Genomic DNA, 21,941 nt, shown 5'->3' with positions numbered 1-21,941 from the left:
TGCTTGGGCTGTGGCCCTTGAGCATTTCTTAGCAGCCCTAGGCGGCACCCCAGACAGACTGACCAACAGGGCCCCCTCAGTGCCAGGTGTCACTGCCGCCACCAGGCAGCACATTCTCACTGCAGCCCAGGCAACCATGCTCCTGACACGCCCAAGGTGTGCGCTGGGCAGCTGGTGTGCCTTCTGGGGTCAGCAGCCATCAATGCTTCTAGGCAGTTTCCCAGGTTACAGCACACAGTGGCTTGATGTAGCATCTCAGTTCCCAGACCAGGGGTTGAATCGGGGCCGCAGCAGTGGAAGTGCCAAATCCTAACCACTAGACCACCAGGGAACTCCCCAAGGCTGGCTCTTCAAGGCAACGGCAAAGGGAACAATCTAGGAAATGGTTTAGAAGAAGGGAGACCCTTGCCGCCCCACTTGTGACCTCTGACCTCTGCTTCTCTCCCCTCCCCCGCGGCCCATTCCTCTCTGTCTCTGAGATACTGGACCACCCAAGTCCCAGGCTTAACACTGCAGCTCTTTTTCCCACTTCTGGCCGGAACAGTGCACCATATTCTCCAGGGGTGGAGACCTTCAGCTCCAGGGAGAAACCAAAGTAAAAGAATCAACAAAATACAAATCAAATTAAAGAAACTTGTTATTTTAATTGTCAGCAGGACAAGTGCAAGCAGCGTGCGTGCGCCACCCTACCTACGGCGTGAGGGAGGAGGGCATGTTTACAGACGCTCTAAAAACACTTCCTTCCGTAGCGGCCGAGTCCTAGATAACTGACCCTAAGAGCATCGGATGCTCCCGAGAGGTTTTTGTCTTGTCTCCTTTGACTGAACGTGTTCTGAGCACCTGCCCGGACCGGCTGTGCTGGGTACAGGCTGAAATAGGGCACAACCCAGCTTTCTAGGTACTAAGAGGCTGCTGAGAAATGACAGGGGCTTTTGCAGGAAGGAAAAACTAGGACATACATTTTAATGATTGAACTATGGATATTCTGGATGCCAAAAAACAAACCTATGCTTAATTATGTACTCACCTAATGTCATTGCTTTGTTTCCTCCTGGTGCAAAGCTGAGCTGGGACTGGGGGGAGGACAAGATGAGCACCAGCCTCGGGTACAAAATTTAAGGTGGGAGAGTAAAAGCCTCAGTAACTGAGATAAATAATATTTTGATGCAGTTGTTCAAAAATAAAAATTAAAATATCCATGATGAGCAAAATATCAATTTTCTTTTTGGCTTTTTATAGCCACACCTGCAGCACATGGAAGTTCCCAGGCTAGGGGTAGAATTGGAGCTGCAGCCGCTGACCTACACCGCAGCCGCAGCAATGCCAGATCCAAGCTGCATCTGCAACCTATGCCGCAGTTCTTGGCAACGCCAGATCCTTAACCCTTTGAGGCCAGGGATCAAACCTGCATCTTCATGGATACTAGTCAGATTCTTAACCCACTGAGCCACAATGGGAATTCCTCAAAATTTAAAATAATCAGGACCAGACCCTGTGTTTGCATCTCATGGCCTCACTTGTTCCCCCCCCCCGCCCGCCATTTGGGCCCTGGTTTCAGTAAAAGTTATTTCTACAAATGGCCCAAGGGCTGTAGTTTGTGGATTTGCTTTTTTAAGACAGTGCATTAAAATATGACTTAGCAGTGGAGAGATTTTAGTCCTCTCTTAAATGTTGCACCCAAACTGAGCGCCTTACTTGCCTCATCCTGGTCCCTGCCCTGCTGCAAAGTGTCCTTTACAATGGACTTGCCAGATAAACTGCAGACTGTGCAATTAGATTTGAATTTCATATAAGGCATGTCCCGTGGGATCTTCTGAAACAATGGTAGTATTCATTTATCTGATATTAAAATGGAATTGTGCCTTTTTGTTGGTTTGTTTTTGTTTTTTGTCTTTCTAGGGCCTATGGCATATGGAGGTCCCAGGCTAGGGGTCTAATCAGAGCTGTACCTGCGAGCCTACACCACAGCCATAGCAATGCCAGATCCTTAACCCAGTGAGCAAGGCCAGGGATCGAACCCGCAACCTCATGGTTCCTAGTCAGATTCGTTTCTGCTGTGCCACGACGGGAACTCCAAGGTTTTTTTTTTTGTTTGTTTGTTTGTTTTTTTTGCAGTACCCACAGCCTGTGGAAGCTCTTGGGCCAGGGATTAAACCCATGCCACAGCAGCGAGCTGAGCCGCTGCCATAACCATACTAGACCCTTAACCCACTGAGCCACAAGGGAGCTCCTGTGTATTTTTAACTGCTAAATCTGGCAACCCTACTTGCTGAGTATCCTATCACCCCTCCCCCTAATATAAGGCAGGATCTGCTCCCACAGCAACACACCCCACCTACCCTCGTACACATACATCTTACACACAATAAAGTCGACACTGCTGAGCACAGACAGCCTGCTTCCGCAGCACAGTCCTCCCTTGACCTTCCTCAGCCTCCTGCCTTCAGTGTCCGCCACTGAGCCTGACACTGACGGCCTGGCCCTCCTCAGCCACCAGGAGCATCCTCCACTCAGTTGAGTCGGGAACACAACTCAGATCCCCAAGCCCCGCCCTCTCGGCGCACGGGTCGGATCAGCCACAGTCCTCTCAGTGCGGCCAGGCCCCCTGCGGCTCTCAGCATCCCTTTCCATGCGAGGAGTGGGATGCTTATCAGTGGGGCTCGGCCTCAGAGAGAAGCAGGCGCACCTCCCAGGGCAGGAGGTACGGCCACCCAAGTATGCGTGGGAAGCCAAAAATGGCAGAGAAGGAGAGGCAAGTCAGGCTTGAAGAAGCCAAGCTCAGAAAGGTAGGTGGAGCCGGAAAAGCTGAGAACACGATGGATGGAAACTTCCAGAGGGACCCTGGGAGCTGGAGCCAACCCTCAGAGGAAGCACGGGCTCATCACAGGTCAACCAAGACTCCCCCTGCCCACGGTGGGAATGGAGATGGAGAGAGGGAGGAAAGGCTTGACAAGAGAGGGCAAGAGTGGGCTGGTGGGGGGAGGTGGCCTGGAGTCCATGCAGCCAGAGAAGGACAGATGTGTCACAGCGGAACGCCTGCATTCAGAACCCTGCCGCCGCCTCTGGCCATGAGCCAGCTCAGAGGGGCTTCTAGCTCCTGCATCCCCTGTCCAGGGTTTTCCAAGCACGGGCTTGCCGCAGAACGAACAGGATGCTTGTTACCCACAATTCCCGCTGGGCAGCATCCCAGACACACCCTCGTAGGATCTCTGCCAAGAGTCAGACTCTGCGTTTAAAACACTTGGCAGGTGGTCCACTGCCACCCGACCCTGACTTCAGACCCACACCTTCCACCATGAAGGGTAAAGGAAGGAGAGCGTTTGGCCTCTATTTCATAGCAGGCATTCCTCCGTGTCACAGGGCCCCATCCACGTGAATTTAGGGCCAGCCCTAGAGGCTGGGGGGTGGGCGTTCTGGAGAACACACCTGTAGTGGAGATGAGGAGGACAAGGGCGGCGGAAGCGATGAGTGTTTATGAAGCCACTGTCATACAGAGCAGGAAAAGCCTCCAAGAAACAGATGTCTGGTTGGAGTGGGAGGGGGCGTGGGAGGAGTGCTGCCTTGGCACCCCAGTACCACAGGCCTGGCCGGCTCCGGAGTCCCCAGAGAGCAGAGTCGGCGCGGTGGCCCCGTCTAGATCTCACTCTCCTCGAGAATCTCCTCCATGGTGTGGACCAGGGTGAAGTCGCCCTCGCTGCTCTCCGACAGGCTGCTGCCCCTGGGCCAGGCTGGGTGGCCATGGCGGGGCAGGGCTTCTGCCTGCCCCAGCCCATCTGCGGTCAAGTGCAGCGACTGGCCCCGGCCAGACGAGGGCAGCGCCTTCTGCAGTGTCCCGGTGCCAGTCCCCTCCGGGACCTTCTTGGGACATTTCCCCAGGAATCGGAAGTTCTTCTCCAGGACCCAGGCTCTGCAGCCCGAGTAGTGGGCTAGCAAGAAGCGGGCCCACTGCTTCCGCAGCTCGGCCTTCACCTGCCAGGTGAGAAGGGGCGGGGTTACTGTCTCGCAGTCCACGCAGCAGACAGGGACGGAGGGGCTACGCTGGACCACACTCGGGAGACCTACCTTCCTGCTGGGGGACGAACAAAGAAAAGCAAACACAAGAGCAGAGCAGCTGGGAGTGACGCGTGAGGCCAATAAGTAGGACAAGGGGGTGAGGAGACAAAAATCTGAGATAGGGGCTCAGAAAAGGACTGTGTCGAGGTGACACTTGAGACGTGCCTGATGGATACACGGTCCCTGTCCCTGCGTGAAGATACAGAAAAGGCGGCGGTGAGGCAGACGGAAGAGGTTGTTGTCAAGAAGCTTACATACTAGGGCGAGGAGACAGAAATCAGCCTTTCACCCTGGGACGGGGGCAGGGGAAGATGCAAGGGAACAAGACATTCTACCGCCTCCTAAAGTCTGGAGAAACCTGCTGCAGCCTCTGTCCCCCATCCCACCCCCCAACCCCCGCCCCGCTTCAAGCCTCTCTGGCGGGGGTGGAGTGGAGCAGAGAGCTGGGTGTGGCACTGCAATATTAAAAATGAAAATAAGCACTGTTACCAGCATGCTGCAGAGCAGGGGTGGTTAGTATTCCCATTTTACAGACAAGGAAACTGAGGGTCCAAGAGCCTGACTAACTCAGAGTTCCTGAGTGAGTGAGTCATGGCTTAAACCCAGGTTTCTGGACTCCAGCGTTCCAGCTGGTTCCTCTCTCACACTCTGATACTCCAAGTGCCGCTCCAGCGGGGCTGCAGTTGGGTTCTGTCACCTTCATCTCAATACCTTTCCCCACTGGTCTAAGCCACCTCTCTACTGGATGCCCATGGTACCCATTTGTCCCAATGGTCACTGTACGCCCCCCACCGTGGCACCATCACGTAAATGGAACTCTCGGGGTGGTGGGGGCAGTAGGATGCCAGCCCCAGCCTTGCAGGAAGCTAGGGTGGCAGTGTGAAAACGTACCTCTCCGTTGGCAAAGCAATACTGCAAGGCCACGAGCAGTCCCTGCAACGAAAGGAAGAGGTGATATGAAGCTCGGCGCAGCAGCAGATGTGTCTGAGGGTTGCCTCAAGTCCAAAGGCTGCCCTCAGTCCTCGAAGCCCCTACAAGGCAGGCAGCTACTTGCTTACACTGACTAGAGTTAGTCCTACTGATGATGCTCACTCAGGTTTCTATGGGGTCTCTTTTTACTTTGACACCCGCCACCCATGTCAGCCGAGGCTTTGCTTAGGTGCTCATAAGTCAATGATGCTTCAACGCGAAAGGCTCTCCATCATTCACCCAATTACATCGATACCGTACAAGGCTCTGTCCCATGTCTACTTGTCCATGGGGGGCAATGGATAATATTTTTTTTTCCTGACTTGCATCCTTTCCTTTTGGAAACTGACCCTCCCCTACTCCCTGGGCTTCTGGCAGGGCTGTCAAACATGTCCTAGAATGACGTCGCCACAACACACAGCCCCAAAGCAGGGCCAATCTGAGTTCCCTCCACCAGGAAAGAGAAAGTTGCACTCTCTTCCCTGCGTTTGCCAGCTTCACAGTCAAATTAGTCTGGAGACACTGAGGGAGGGGCATCTTCCCAGCTACATGGAGAGAGGCTGTCTGAGGATAAAGCCAGCTTAGAGACAAGCAGAGGCTGGAGATGGTTAGAAAAAGATGTCTGATGATACTGTTTGAATGCCTGGATCCAGCTATGCCTGATGCTGACGCTTTCTTTTACCTGAGATAATAAATACCCTTTTCTCTTGTCAGGATATTTCTTTCGAAAAGATAGATCATTTCAGAGTTCCCTGGTGCCTCAGTGGGTTAAAGATCCAGCCTTGTCACTGCTGTGGCTCAGGTTCGATTCCTGGCCCAGGAACCTCTACGTGCCATGGCAGTGACAATGCTGGCTCCTAAACAACCCCCAAAATTTTTTTAAAAAAGATCACTCATGCCAGTGATTTCCCATCGCACTTACATGAAAACCCAATATCCTTGCAACTGACAAGGGCTTAATCTCTAAAATATACAAACAACTTATACAACTCAACAGCAAAAGAGCCAACAACCCAAGTGAAAAATGGGCAAAAGACCTGAATAGACATTTCTCCAAAGAAGATATACAGATGGCCAACGGGCACATGAAAAAGTGCTCAACATTACTGATTATTAGAAAAATGAACATCAAAACTCCTATGAGGCACCACCTCACACCAGTCAGAATGGCCATCATTAATAAGTCCACAAATAACAAATGCTGGAGAGGGTGTGGAGAAAAAGGAACCCTCCTACACTGTTGGTGGGAATGTAAACTGGTACAACCACTATGGAAAACAGTATGGAGGTACCTTAGAAAGCTATACATAGAACTACCATATGACCCAGCAATCCCACTCTTGGGCATATATCCGAACAAAACTTTCCTTGAAAAACACAAATGTACCCATATGCTCACTTCAGCACTATTCACAATAGTCAAGACACAGAAACAACCTCAACGTCCATCGACAGATGAATGGATTAAGAGAATGTGGTATATATACACAATGGAATACTACTCAGCCATAAAAAAGAACAAAACAATGCCATTTGCAGCAACATGGATGGAACTAGAGACTCTCATACTGAGTGACGTAAATCAGAAAGAGAAAGACAAATACAATATGCTATCACTTATATCTGGAATCTAATATACAGCACAAATGAACCTTTCCACAAAAAAGAAAGTCATGAAGAACAGACTTGTGGTTGCCAAGGGGGAAGGAGTGGGACGGACTGGGAATTTGGGGTTAATGGATGCAAACTATTGCTTATGGAATGGATAAGCAATGAGATCCTGCTGTATAGCACTGGGAACTATATCTAGTTACCTTTGATGGAGCATAATAATATGAGACAAGGAGTTCCCATTGTGGCTCAGTGGTTAATGAATCCGACTAGGAACCATGAGGTTGTGGGTTCCATCCCTGGCCTTGCTCAGTGGGTTAAGGATCCCGTGTTGCTGTGGCTGTGGTGTAGGCCGGCGGCTGTGGCTCCGATTCAACCCCTAGCCTGGGAACCTCGATATGCCATGGGAGCGGCCCAAGAAATGGCAAAAAAATAAAAATAAAAAATAAAAAAATAATGTGAGACAAAAGAACATATATATACATGTGTGACTGGGTCACCTTGCAATACAGTATAAAATTGACAGAACACTGTAAACCAGCTATAATGGGGAAAAAAAACATTAAAAAAAAGAAAGAAAGAAAACCCAATATCCTAACGACAGAAGCTGCAGTGATATGAGCTTGTGTCTATGTCACTGACTCCATCCTGTGCCACGCTGCCCCACCTCCCGGCCACTACAGCCCAGCCGCACGGGCCTTCTGGCTGCCTCCAGCCTCGCCAGCCAACATGTTCAGCTGCTGTATAACTAAGTGGATCAAAACAATAAAGATTTATTATCTCACATATTTCCTCTAGGCCAAGAATCTGGCAGTGGCTGAGCTGGGGCATTCTGGCTCAGGGCCATTCTTCTGGTTGCAGGCAAGATGTTGGCAGGAACGTTGGGCATCTGAAGCCTTGACCTGCTTCCCAGATGACGCAGAGGCCTGGTGAGTTGGTGCTGGCTGTTGGGAGGAGGCATCCGTCTCCCTCCATCGAGCTTCTTGAGTGTCCGCATGACATGGCAGCTGGCTGCCCCAGAGGGGGTGACCCAAGGTGGAAACGGCAACCCCTCGCACATCCTCGCCTTCCACGCCACACCCTGCCGTGTCCACGACCCCCTAATGGCCACACAGGCCGGCCCTATTCTGTGTGAGAGGGAACTGCTCAAGGCTCTGCAAACCCGGAGGTGAAGATGATTAGAGGGCCTTAGGGGCCCCCGGATATCAGCTTACATCTTCCTGGGGTCCCTTTCTGTCCTCTGGACCATTCTTTCCTCCAATCTCTGCTTAACTTGCTTCTCAAAATTCAGGCCTTAGCTCTCGCATGTCCTCAAAGAGAAGTCTTGGCCAACCACTCCATTCTTGGCAGCCACTCCAGGCACAGTCACGGTCCTCTATTCTATATTCTTCTGAAAACCAGAATTGTTCTTTGTTTGTCAACAACATAAATCTGTCCCTCCCCACCCCCTTTCCCCAACCAGACTCGTGTTTGGGGGGGGGGGCGGTTGGCCACATCTGCGGCAGGTGGAAGTTCCCAGGCCAGCAGTGACAAAGCCAGGTCCTTAATAGCTCGTCTACCAGGGAACTCCCAGACTAGCATCTTCACGTGGTCTTTTCAATGCCAGATCCGCAGCACCTGAAATGCTGGCACATGATGGGAGCTCAACAGTATTTGCTGAATGAGTGAGTGAGTGAGAGAAGGAATGAGCTGGGTTTCTGACACAAGGAAAAGAGTCTTGCCTCCTACAAGGTCAGACCATTTCTATGACAAGAGAGCTTCCCTTCTGATCTCTTCCTAGTTATTCAGAATTGTGGGCACCAGGACTGCAACGAAAACAACGGGCCACCTTTCTACAGCATTTCCATTCACAAAGCGTCCACGTTGGGGAAGCTTCCAAAAAGGGATAATGTCTTCAACTCGGGAGCATTTTCTGGATGCGCTGCTTACCTGCCAGGGGTCTGGAATCAAAGGGGCCTAGTTCATGTTTGTTTCCATCACTTCCTCAGACACCTATGCATCCTGATTCGTTAAAGAGCCCCTCGTGGTAACCTCTGTGTCACAGATTTCCCTGTGATGTGAGAGTCTGAGGGACTCGGGCTGTGTGTCCGGTCTATCAGAGCTAAATATGTGTGCAGGACCCGGCTGAGTACAACAGGGAACTATCTCCAATCACTTGTGACAGAACATGAAAAAAAATAATACAAGAATATATATACATATATGCCTGTATAATGGGTCACTTTGCTGTACCACAGAAATTGACGGAACACTGTCAATCAACTACAACAAAAAAAAATTTTTTTAAAACTGTGTGCAGGACCCAAGGTCTTGGGTGTTTCTGGCAATAAGCTCTGAAAGTGCCAGGACTCACAAGGAAAGGACACATTTCCAAACAGAGCACGAAGGTCCCAATGCAGGCGGACCCCCTTCTCTCGCGGTGACATTTCTCTCGCCCCCCGCTGCGAACAAGGGCGGTCTGGTGCCGGGACAGGAGCTGGCATTGGAAAGGAATCGTCAAGGGCGGCTCTGGGGGGAGACGCTCAGGCTCCTCGTCTCGGAAGCCCGGGATCTCCACGCTGGCCCACGTGACACGGGCACACGCTTGCACTGCTGGCGCCTGGGGACTTCTCCTTCTCTTTACTCCACAGCTACGGCTCCTAAATGAGGGCTTGGTGGCACCAGTGTGCCACTGTCACATGCCAGCCTCCTTGGAGGGTCACGGCTGCCCTCACCGTTGGCTCGGCAGGGGTCATTGGCCCCTGGGAACAGGACATTAGAAGGCGGAGCTTTCGAGGCACCAGAACTCTCTCGAATGAGTGGGCTAAAGTAAGATTCCACATCACAAGCATGTCCTCCACGCCCCCAGGGGCTGGAGGTGGGCAGAAGGGGGGAGGCCTCCACCCACACACGAGCCTCTAAGTGTGCCTCTGGCTCCATCTGCAGAAGCAGCTCCATTCGCCTTCCTTCAGCGATCCCCAGTGGGGAAGAGCACACAGGCTGCTGCAGGACCAAAGGATCCAGGGTGGCAGCGGGTCTCCCGAGATGGCCCCAGGATCTCTCCCTCCCTGTTGGCAAGTGCTGCTCCTCACATCAAGAGGGGGATCTTATTTTCCCTCCCCCTGAATCTGGGATGACTCCTTCTTCTGGCACAACGTGGTAGAGGTGACACTCCGGGACTTCCAAGCTTCTGCCTTAAGAGAGAGTTGGAAGTGCCTGCTTCCCCCTCTTGGAACACTTGCTCCTGGGATGCTCTGAGAGCCCAGCTGCCACGTTCTGAGATGCTCAAGATACATGGAGAGGCCACACGCAGGAGAACTGAGGCGCCCCAATCCAGCCCCAGCAGAGTTCCCAGCCAACAGCCCACGTCAACGTCCAGCCGTGGGAATGAGCAGCCTTGGATATTCTGGCCCAATCAAGCCTTCAGGTGTCCGCAGCCCCATTCAAAGGGGCATCAAAAGGATCACCCTGCTGAGTCCAGAAGGCTCCGCTCACAGAATCATTCAAGATAACAGCATGGCTAATGCCATCGGCAGCAGCATGGGTACAGCTAGAAATCACCTCACTCAGTCAGAAAGAGAAAGACCAACACCATATGCCATCACTTCTATGTGGAATCTAAATACGGCACAAGTGAATCTATCTGCGAAGCAGAAGCAAACTCACAGACACAGACCTGTGTTTGCCGAGGGAGTGGGATGGCCGGGGAGTTTGGGGCCAGTAGATGCAAACTGTTACATTTAGGATGGATAAGCAATGAGGTCCTGCTGCACAGCACAGGGAACTCTGTCCAGTCTCTTGGGATAGACCAGGATGGAAGAGAATATAAGAAAGGGAATGTATATACATGTATGCCTGGGTCCCTTTGCTGTACGGCAGCAACTGGAGTAACACTGTAAATCAACTATACTTTAATAAAAAAAATTTTTTTAAACTCTACTAATTGCCTAAGTGTGAGTGAACTCTTAAATTTTGGGCTGTCTCAGAAAAGCATCCTCCCCCACTTCACAGGAATGTTCTTAGAGTTTGTGACATTTACGACTAAAAATAAAAGATAAACATTTTAAAAAACGGGAGATAATACCATGGTTACAGCTTCAAACCATGAGGTCTGGGGGCAGTCTCTTGCACAGCAACGGATGACCCGAACATGCGCCCTTGCCAGCGGGTCTGACAGGCCGGATTCCTTCTCAGAGATCTGTCCCGCAGAGCGACGCCTGAGGATGCCGTTTCAATCCCTGGCCTTGCTCAGTGGGTTAAGGATCCGGTGTAGCTGTGAGCTGCAGCGTAGGGCACAGACATGGCTCGGATCCTGCGTTGCTGTGGCTGTGGTGTAGGCTATATAGCTGCAGCTCTGATTCGACCCCTGGCCTAGGAACTTCCACATGCCACAGGTGTGCCCTACACTTGGCATCTCCTTGCAGGGCACCGAGGAGGCACTATGGCATAGTGGCTACAGGCCGGTGCAAGCAGCTTTTGGCAGGAAAGGGCCCTTTGCAGGAAAGAGCTCTCCGCAGGAAGCACCCTTTTGTCTCGTCACTAACCTGAAACCGGTGAACCCACGCTCTACTCATCCCCCACCCTATGGCACCTTTCCGATCTGTTGATCACACAATATCTGGCCTAACTTGTCGGTCCCTTCCGCAGATCGAAGCGATGGATGTGAAGAATACATCATGAACAGAGGGCCAGGTCTCTTCCCCGGCATCCCCCTCGGTAACACCATCAACAAACTGGGAGCAAGACGGCATCGAGAGGAAGACCACGCGGAACTGATGAGCTGCACGCAAGCCTCCCCGCAGTGGGGGTAACCTCTGTGACCCCCATCTCATTGATCAACTGAGATTTCTCCCCTCCTTCCCCCTGTGCAGAATCTTCAGAGGTGGTTTTTGGGGACGCTGAGTCCACCATGTCCCCAGATGGCTGGCCTTCTGAAGAAAGGCACCTTCCAATTCCATCAACATTGGTGAGTACTGACTTTGTAAGCAGTAGGCCCTGACTCCGTGACACAAAGGCTTAATTTCTGAATGCAAATCTCATCTCGGACACTTATTAGCACATGCAAATTCTCCTGAGAGCCTCAAGTCCGTCACTGTTTTTTTTGGCCGAGCCTGCAGCACACAAAAATCCCTGAGCTGGGGACTGAACCTGCACCACAGCAGTAACCAGAGTCACAGCAGTAACAATGCTAGATCCTTCACCTGCTAAGCCACCAGGGAACTCCCATGGTCTTTCACTTTTATTGTGAGCACATGGAGGTTCCCAAGCTAGGGGGTGAATCAGAGCTATAGCTGCCAGCCTACACCACAGCTCACAGCAACGCCAGATCCTTAACCCACTGAGCGAGGCCAGGGATCAAACCCGCAACCTCATGGTTCCTAATCGGATTCGTTAACCACTAAGCCACGACGGGAGCTATGATCTTTCACTTTTAAAATGATAGAATAATGTCTCCATTACAGTGATAATGTGAGGATTCAATGGAATTTTTTTTGGCCCAAATAAAGCCACTCCAGCTAGCCTCAGCCGTCCGTGCCTTTGCAGCGTAGGCCCCAGACACGAGAGTGGATAAGTCATCTAGAAGGTTCAGCCCCAGCAAGACACCCTTCCGATGTCCCACCTGGATTCCCGACCCCCAGAATCATGAGAAAGAATAACATGTATTGTCATTTTAATCCGCTAAGTAATGGGTAACAACTGGACCAAAGGCAAACCACACCACCTAGGTACCTTAACCACAACTGCTTCCTGTTTCTAGTGTCAGCATCTGAAAAGGTTCAAGAGCCTCCCCATCTCTACTCACTGGTCCCCACTACGCTGTGCTGCCTTCTGAGGATGTCAAGTGGAGCCAGTGTTCACTCTGCACAAGCTTTGCAGAGAACCCGGCGAAAACCAGGCACTTAATAAAAGGCTTCCTGTTGACACTTGCCGTGAACATGACTGTGAGTCATGCCAATTATCCCAGCACAGGAAACAACCCACTTTCCCTTCTTCGTCACAGAGTCCTGCTGACAGGATGAAGGCAGCACTTCCAGTTACACACTTCGAATGCCAAAGGCCCTCGCGATAAATCCTGCTGACACGAGAACGCTCTTTCCACCTGTGGATGGCTCTCCACCCCGCGTCTGTGTGGATCAAGGGCATTTTGTCTTCTCTAGAGCCAAGGTGTCCTTGTTCGAATGTCTACTTACATGGAAGGAGCTCAGAGTCAACTGAATGAAGAGTCGTACAAGTTTCGCAAATCCTTCAACTTGATCGTCCGTGACGAAAGCGAAGACGATCTCGTGAACACCCAGTAAAGGGATGAGGACCAGCGTGGACTTTGCCAGCCTGCAGAGGACAACCAAACGACTGTCACGAGGGCCACCCTGGGAAGAGGCCACCTTTCCTGCTCCCCTTTGCATCCTCCACTGAGCTGATGAACGGCTGATTTTCCCATGTGTCTCCTTGGCTACTCACTGAATGCCTTAAGGACCAGGGCGGTCTTGTTCACTGAAGCATCCTTGTACCTGACTCACGGATGATGCTCCGAAAACATGAACTGGATAAAGGAAGGAAGGAAGGAGTTCCCCAGGTGGACTATGATATACCTGCAGATCTTGATGTTTCGTTTGATGGAGAGCCTTCCATGCACATGGCTGTCCCTGTGGGACACTACGCCCCCTCCCAGGTTCGACAAGTTTCCTATGACCTGGCTAGCAGGTGTCTCTCTCTCTTTCTCGATTCAAGACTTCCCATGTCAGTGCTTTACGGAGCCTGGGAAGGGAAAGAAAATGCCATGGCCAGGGTGGCACAGCCACTCCGTGGCACCTCCCAGCCTGGAGGCGGGGCTTCCGACCTCACACTCAGGCCTTGCACCCTCTGAGCAGGACGTCCTTGCCATCCCCCGGGGCTGTCCTCAACCCTGGCAACAGCGAGGGCAGCAGGAAATGAGAAACTGATCCTCCTCATAAAAAGCGCTGTGTGGAAGCTCGAGGCTGTATACACTCCACACAGAAAAGACAAACATTCCTCTGTACCACCCACGTGCAAAGTGCACAGCTGGGGCCCGAACTTGCTGTACTTGCACACCGGTGGGCCCCAAATGGGCCGACTATCAGAACTGCTTACGAAGCGTTTACAAAAATAATTTTTGTTTAGCTATGTATATGTTATATATTACATGCATTTTATATATTTAGTATTTATATTTATAAATAGACATATATTTTTATTGATTGACCATGTAGGTGTGTGGATATATACACACAGAGAGAGACAGACAGAGAGGGAGAAACAGTGCCTCCTGAGCCCAGTGCTGACGCCCTGAATCCAACCCTCCTGGAGGCTGGGTCCTGGGAATGAGAATTTCCCGGACCTCCCCACAGGCTACTGATCGGCAGCCCCATCAGGGAGTAACTGCTCTTGACCATGAAGCTGCTTCTCCATTTAACACGTCCTATGTTAGTTAGCAAAGGTGACTCACACTCAGAGCATAAACAAAGCTACCGTCTGATACACGTTGGGAAGGAGAGCTTAATGTAATGATTCTTTTAGCTTAAGTCACTGGTCTTAAAGGGCCAGACTGGGAGAAGATGTTTCCTCATTGAAAAAAAAAACAAAAACAAAACAAAAAAAAAAACCAGGGAATTAAAGATGTGGAGACGGAGAGGGTCAGCAGCCCCACGGGCAGCATCTTCAGGAAGGCTGTACTGTAAGCAAGAGAAAGCGTTCCTCCTTCACGGGAGTTCCTGCTATGGCTCAGTGGTAATGAACCCAACTAGCATCCGTGAGGACACAGGTTCGATCCCTGGCCCCTGCTCCAGTGGGTTAAAGCTTGGATCTGGCCTTGCTCTGGTGGTGTAGGCTGGCAGCTGTAGCTTCCGTTAGACCCCTAGCCTGGGAACTTCCACATGCCACAGGCGCAGCCCTGAAAAAAAAAGAGAGAAAGAGAGAGAGAGAGAAAGAAACCACTCAAAGACATCCTCAACTCCTGGAGGAGCTCCCCTGGTGGCTCAGTGGGTTAAGGATCTGGTGTTGTCACTGTTGTGTCTCGAGTCATTGTTGTGGTGTGGGTTCAATCCGTGGCCTGGCAACGTCCATACCCCTCGGACTTGGCCAAAAAAATTAAAAAAAAAAACACTCCTGGAAATTAAATAAACAACCCCCAAACTCTTAAAACAGTGTCTCCTTGGGAGCACATTTGCTCAGCTAAGTGACTGGGCACAGGTGGCCGTGGGCGTGCAAGAAGGCGTGAGCTTGGCACAGGAGAGCCACGCAGCCAGGCCCTGGGCCTCAGACTCCCCACTCCTTGGCCTCCCCTGACCAGCAAGGTCCTGGGACACTCAGCCCACGGCCTCGGAGCCAGGGGTGTCCTCTCCTTGGTGGCTCCTGTTCAGCTCCCGCTGGCTTTAGGTCCTTTTAGGGCACAAGGTGAGGTTTTCTTGTTTCACTGACGACCTTGCGCTCAGCTCCAGAATCCACTCCAAGATTCCACATTTAGTACAGGATGACTTATAAAGGATGACTATTTTTTACGGAGTTTTGGGCCATTTTAGTCACTGCCATCTCTCTGGGTGGATGTCAGAAGGGGTTTCCCACTCCTCACCTGATTCTAAGTTCTCTGGAGACGAAGGACTATTTGTTCAGATGAAAATCCATAACCATCTAGAGCACTTCCCTCTCATGAACTGTGTTTATGCCTGTTTTTCATCTAGAGTCATCTGTTTATTTAAATGGTTCAGTTTATTGCAGTCATTTAGCTCTTCAACAAATATTTATTGGGCATCTGCTCTGGACACAAGAAGGAGCACAGTGAGAGAGGAAGAGCTGGGGTCAAAGACAGTGGGCCACAGGGACAGGGCCTGGGGCCTGGCTTCAAATCCCAGGGCTGCCAATTACTAGCCACGTGGCCTTGGGCAAATTATTTAACCTCTCTACCTGAAAAATGAAGACTGTACTACTAATGATATAATACGAAATTTTAAAATAATAATACTATTAATAAGAATTCCTGGGAGTTCCCTGATAGTCTAGTGGTTAGGATTCAGCTCTTTTACTGCTGCAGCCTGGGTTCAATTCCTGGTTTGGGAAATGAGATCCAACATCGAGTTGCTGCACGCTTCAGCAAAAAAAAAAAAAAAAAAAAAAAAAAGAATTCCTGACAGGGCCATTATAGGATTTTTTTTTTTGCTTTTTTAGGGCTGCACCCATGGCATATGGAGATTCCCAAGCTAGGGGTCGAATCAGAGCTACAGCTGCTGGCCTACAGCACAGCCACAGCCACACCAGATCCAAGCCACAACTGCGACCTACACCACAGCTCACGGCAATGCCAGATCCTTAACCCACTGAATGAGACGAGGGATCGAGCCTGCAACCTAATGGTTCCCAGTTGGGTTCACTTCCGCTGCGCCACCATGGGAACGCCTGTAAGAATTAAATAACATGTGGCCAACCCTCAGAATGAATGTTACCTGATGCCCGGTCAATAAAATTTAGTTATCGCTGTTTTCTTCTGGCCACACCCGTGGCACGAGGAAATCCCCAGGCCAGGGACTGAACCTGAGACTCAGTGGTGGCAGCACTGAGTCCTTACCCACTAGGACACCAGGGAATTCCTAAATATCACTATTTTTGTTTTGTTTTTGTTTTCTTATTAGGGCTGCACCTGCGACATATGGATGTTCACAGGCTGGGGGTCGAGCTGGAGCTGCAGCCTACACCACAGCCACAGCAATGCCAACCCTGAGCCCCATCTATGAACTCTGCTACAGCTCATGGCAACACCGGATCCTTAACCTACCGAGCGAGGCCAGGGATCAAACCCACATCCTCATGGATGTCCAGTGCATTCTTAAACCACTGGACCCAAGGGCCACTCACAACCACTGTTTTTAAAGACGCCGTCCCTGATGCCCTCGAGTGTTCACAACCTCAATGACTTGGATCAGTTTTCTTCCATGTGTGACCGTTTCCTGAAAGTCTTTTCAGAAAGGGGCCTGGGGTTTAGCATGGGAAGAAACGATGCTCCCTTCTAAGTCTGCTAAGGGCTCTGCCCCATGTATCACATGGAAAGTTAAGATCGCTTATCTAGGAGGACAGAGCCACTGCCGTGCTGGGAACCACAAAGAATGGAGAACTCCGACCAAGCTCAGGGTCTGCTGCTGTCTGTCCACAGTCCAAGGGCATTGCTCCCCCTCCAGACCAGACAGCAGGGCTGGTTACTCTTCTGCTTGACTGGTAGAAGCCAGGGGACGAGGGCTAGGACTACAGAAGGTTCTCCAGTCCTAGCAACGTGCCCCTTTGGCGAGGCCTCCGTGTGTTTAAACATTCCTAAGATATACACCCGGAGCGGGGGCCAGATCTTGAGAACCGCCTTCTGAAAGTTCTCAAAATCTGGGAGAGGTGGAGGCCAGGCTGCTCCTACCGAATGCACAAAGCTCCCCCAGAATGCACCAGACCCCACTGCCCGTTCCTCCTCACCCTAGCCGGGGCCCTGATGGGGTGGGGGGAAGCCCCCGTGTGCCAAAGGCCACTGTGAGCTGGGGATGACGGCACGCAGCCCTCCCAGGGCTTGGAAGTGAGGGACTTGGCACTGATTGGACAGAAAGATGGGCGAATGCACTTCTCAACGCTGCAGGATGCCCCGGCCCAGGGAGTAAAATTAGGTGGCCTGGGTGTGTCCAAGAGATAGAGCCCTGACTTGGCTAATTAACACGCACAAGCTAATCACCTGTATTGCACTCTGCATGCAGAAAGAATAGAGCCAGAAATCAGATGGTGGGAAACACCACAAAGAAGCAGGACGTTCTCAGTACTCATCCAGCCCTAGGAGGGGAGACTCTGCGGAAGGAACCTCCCTCTCCCCAGGCAGGGGGCACCACAGGACAGTGGTGGCTTCTTGGGCCATGGGCAGTGATCCTTGAACACCAACCACTTCACTTAGGTGGTGATAACCAAACAACATTCGGGTGACTGCTCTGCATTCCTGGATCTTCTGGTGTCAGCGTTACGAGAAGGGCAGGCACTAGAAGGAACCCTCCCCAACCCTATGCTTACCTTTCACAGACTCTTAAAAATGAGTAACTGTACCATCTGGTTTATACATCAGTCTCTTGTGAGTTTAGTCAGCATTAGTCAGCCCTTCAAAGTCTCAGCCACTTGGGAACACTGACAGATCCCCAGGACAGTCCCCAACTGATGGCAAACTCGCCAAGGTGAGGTGTCTCATGCTAAGAAGCCTTCAAGCAGGCAGGCACACAGGTTCCTTTGCACATTTTTTTTTGTCTTTTTAGGGCCACACCTGCAACATATGGAGGTTCCCCAGCTAGGGGTCAAGGTGGAGCTGTAGCCACTGGCCTACACCACAACCACAGCAATGCCTCATGCGAGCCACATCTACGACCTGCACCACAGCTCATGACAATGACGGATCCTTAACCCACCGAGTGAGGCCAGGGATCGAGCCTGCGTCCTCATGGATGCTAGACAGATTCACTTCTGCTGAGCCAGGATGGGAACTCCTTTTCAAGCTTTTTCCTTGAATAAGTTTGAGGGAAAGGAAAAAAGTTTCCAGATGGATTGTATAGGTCAGGTGGGATCACTCTTTCTCTCCCCAAAACAGCATCCTGAATCACTGCTCAGTCATGAAGGTCTCCCCAGGATCTTGATTTATCCCTCCCAAGATAACTGCCTCTGAATCCGGGGTGCACACTTCAGGGCTGTGCAAAGAACTCCATTAGAAGAATACACACCAAGAGAAGACAATGGAAGTTCTGTGTATGTTAAATTTTTATGCATCTTTTGTCATTTTCTCTACTTTGGTGCATCTCATAATGTATGGAACAGCTCAGGAGACCACGTGTATGTACGATGAGTGACATTCTTTACTGACAGAGACTGATGATGAGAGACGTGTGGGAGCCACTGTCTTAGGGAAGTCTACAGAAAAGCCTGGAAAAGAGGATGTCCAAGCTGCTTAGAAATACATTTGCCACGGCCCGACCAGAAACTTTCACACATTATTTTATCAGAGCTTCTGTAAAAACCACTCTGGCTTCTTATCAGAATCTCCTGGAGACTCTGCTGTACGAGGGCCTCACGGAGGGGCTTCAGCGCACTTACTGAGTTGAATGCCCCGTGGAAGGGCTCCCGAGTTGAGGGCTTTGGCCAGCTGTCGGTGATGCTTAAAGCGGCCAGGACGAAGAGCTACTGTAGGGGCTGCTGTGGCTCCGGAGCTCAGGGATGGCCCCAGTGGTACACAGTGGGCTTTGGGGGCACCCATCGGCAGGGGTTAGACTCTCGGTCTGTGTGGCAGGTGGCACCTTGGCATTCATCTGCCCCCAGTTTCTGTCTCCTGGGAGCCCTGGCCTCTCTCGGGCTTCCATGGTGCCTGGGATTCCCCTCTGCCTGCTTAGCCAGAGGGCTGCCCTCCCTGAATGGCCCCACGCAGGGTGGATGAGGAAAGCCCTGCTCCTGGCCTTGGACCTCCACGCTCCGCAGTGGTGAGAGGCTGAGCCTTGGGAAGAGGGCCAAGGAGCCTGCCAGCACTTGGAGCCTCACCCAGAGGCTCCGAGAAAGGCGGGGTAGCGCTGTGCGGCCCAGGCCAGCCTAAGGGCCCCAGGACTAAGGGGTTTTGCACAATACTTGAGCCAACTACCATATACGTTTGCCCGACCCTGATCTCTGGGAGTTTATCCTTCTGGAGCTCTTGCGGGCAGAGTTTTAGGCTGAGAGGATCTGGGGTCTGGGTCCCGGGCAATAACGCCCCTCTTCTGCTTAGCTTGGGACACGTGGAACTCTGACACCCTTTAGTCCTCGTAACAAGCAGAGGGCACGTCTGGTGTGACACTCGCATGATACACCTCAGGGCACAGACCCAGCGAGACCGGGCAACGTGCCCAAGGTCAGTCCAGGGTCACGGCCGGCATCAGCTCTCCGGACCACACCAAGCCACAACATTCCCCGGCGACATCCCGATCCTTGCGAGGTGGAGGGTGTGCTCCTCACGGGGGTGTCCCCAGCCCAGTCGCTTTTCACTGGCGGCACAGCGCCCAGCGCATCGTGGGCTTTCGTCAAACATTTACTGGATAAAAGGAGAAACTACCTTCCCAGCATGCCCGGCTCAGGGCCCATTCTGGCCTTAGAGTCGGAGAAGCCAAGCCACAGCCCGCCTGACTCAGCCCTCTGCCTCTGGCCCGGACTAAAGTCTTCACCTTTGGGCTTAAACTTTGGGTGAAAACACTCTGTCCCCAAGAAGAGCACACATCCTATAAAAAGCAGCCAGAAAAGGGGGGAGCGAGCCCTTTCTCTCTCATCCTTTGGTTCATTTGTTTTGTTTTTTGCTTTCTCCCTTCCTTCTTTCCTTCCTTCCTCTCTTGGGCTGCACCTGCAGCATATGGAGGTTCCCAGGCTAGGGGTTGAATCGGAGCTGCAGCTGCCGGCCAACACCACAGCCATAGCAACGCTAGATCCTTGATCCACTGAGTGAGGCCAGGCATCAAACCCACACCCTCATGGATACTAGCCGGGGTCCTAACCCACTGAGCCATGATGAGAACTCCTCCTTTGGCTCATTTGCATTGACAGCAGTGCAGAGCCCAAAAAATACCATGATCTGACTTACTGTGAGATGGGACGTGTTATCACGTGGAAAGCAGAAGACCAGACGCAGCAAAGACAAGTCACAAGGAAGGGTGACTATGTGAGCACTATATTTTCTTGGGCTCCAGAGGTTTGTGGTCTTACTGCTCAAGGTCTTAAAAAAAAAAAAACCCCAAATAACTCTCTGCTGGGTTATGCTCTTTTACTCCATTACCTCAACTTCTCCTGGAAGGATGGCAACAGTCAAATTCCCCTTCGTGTGACCCTTTCCTGTCCCTGCAACCCACCCATCCTCAGGGGCGTTTTGACAGTTTCCTGCTGAGGAATGTCTGTGCCCTTGACTATGCGCCACTGATTTCCTTTTCACGGGACCAGAAGGTCCTCACCTTCGGCAAAAGCCCTACATGATCCCACGACACCTTGTTCAGAGGGGCTCTTGCTGACGCGTGTCTTAGGAGATAAATGTACTAATGCAATGGGCCCCCTTCCTGGGACATCAGCCAGAACAGCCAGAAGGGGCCAAAGTAACCTTGGACTACTGGGGACAGGCCGCAGGCCACTCACCTGTATTTATAATCTCTGAAGCACATCTGATGAGCTTTGAGCTTTGAAATGAGAAGCTTGAGAATTTTCAGGAAGATGAAAAAGTTGACCTGGGGGGGAAAAAAAAAAAGAAGAAAGGAGTAAGTGATGGGCTCCACGTGGCTATGAATATCAAGGTCACCCTGGACCTGGCCAACAGACAGATCCTTGTCCGTGGAAACCAAGGTCAATCCGCAGTCAGGGGGTCCTCACGGGAATCCCCCCTCTCCCCAAGGCCACCTCAACTGAGTCTGGAAAAGATCCTGAAAGACCCCTTAGTTTAGTCTTCTGCCTCTAGAAACCCCACCACAAGAGCCATCTGCGAGAGAGAGAAGGACACTTACACTTTTTTGGTCACACCGATGGCATGCGGGAGTTTCCTGGGCCAAAGATCAAACACACGCTACCGCGGTGACCTGAGCCCCAGGTGCAACAATGCCAGATCCTTAACCCATCGAGCCACCCGGGGACGCCGACATCACTATTTTTTTTTTTTTTTGTCTTTGTCTTTTGTTGTTGTTGTTGCTATTTCTTGGGCCACTCCCGAGGCATGTGGAGGTTCCCAGGCTAGGGGTCGAATCGGAGCTGCAGCCACCGGCCTACGCCAGAGCCACAGCAACGCGGGATCCGAGCCGCATCTGCAACCTACACCACAGCTCAGGGCAACGCCGGATCGTTAACCCACTGAGCAAGGGCAGGGACCGAACCCGCAAGCTCATGGTTCCTAGTCGGATTCGTTAACCACTGCGCCACGACGGGAACTCCTGACATCACTATTTTTAATTAACATGTACTGCGTGCTCACCACGGCAGGCACTGGGCCAACCTTCCATACATGATTTCATTTCATCCTCGCAACAAGCCTCCGAGGAAGCCATGCTGTTTGTGTGCCATGACGCAGTGAGAAAACAGAGGCGCAGAGGAGACAGGTCCCACTCCCAGGGCGGCCCAGCCAGGGAGTAACGGAGCCAGTCATTAAATCCACATTCATCTGATCACCACCCTCCCTTCACTTAAACAGAATCCCAAGCTGCCTCCCACCGTAAAGAACGCCAGGCCTATGGGTGTTGAACTTGAGGTCCTACTGCTGCTTGGAGTTTGGGGAAAGCACGTGTCCACTCCCTAGACGACTTTCCACAACTGTCGTGGAAATCAGCCCGTCA

General features: G+C 51.7%; 1 protein-coding gene across 3 annotated transcripts in view; it reads right to left on the bottom strand.

The window, feature by feature from the left end:
• Positions 1–21,941, bottom strand: part of GLP2R (glucagon like peptide 2 receptor) — a 70,725-nt gene that overhangs the window by 8,816 nt on the left and 39,968 nt on the right. The window contains exons 14-17 of one of the 3 annotated variants that reach the window (XM_084982710.1): positions 20,761–20,849; positions 12,804–12,942; positions 4,945–4,986; positions 3,427–3,969 (exon numbers count right to left, since the gene is read on the bottom strand). In XM_084982710.1, coding sequence (XP_084838836.1) covers positions 3,634–3,969; positions 4,945–4,986; positions 12,804–12,942; positions 20,761–20,849 — 606 coding nt within the window. In that variant the 3' untranslated portion in view covers positions 3,427–3,633. 3 annotated transcript variants of the gene reach the window in all.

Source organism: Sus scrofa, chromosome 12, assembly GCF_054392235.1.
Source record: "Sus scrofa isolate SSC_HxYL_T2T_F1_AM1 chromosome 12, Sscrofa_HxYL_maternal_Yorkshire_Landrace_v2.0, whole genome shotgun sequence".
Lineage (NCBI taxonomy): Eukaryota > Metazoa > Chordata > Mammalia > Artiodactyla > Suidae > Sus > Sus scrofa.
This window is presented reverse-complemented; position numbering and strand designations above follow the sequence as displayed.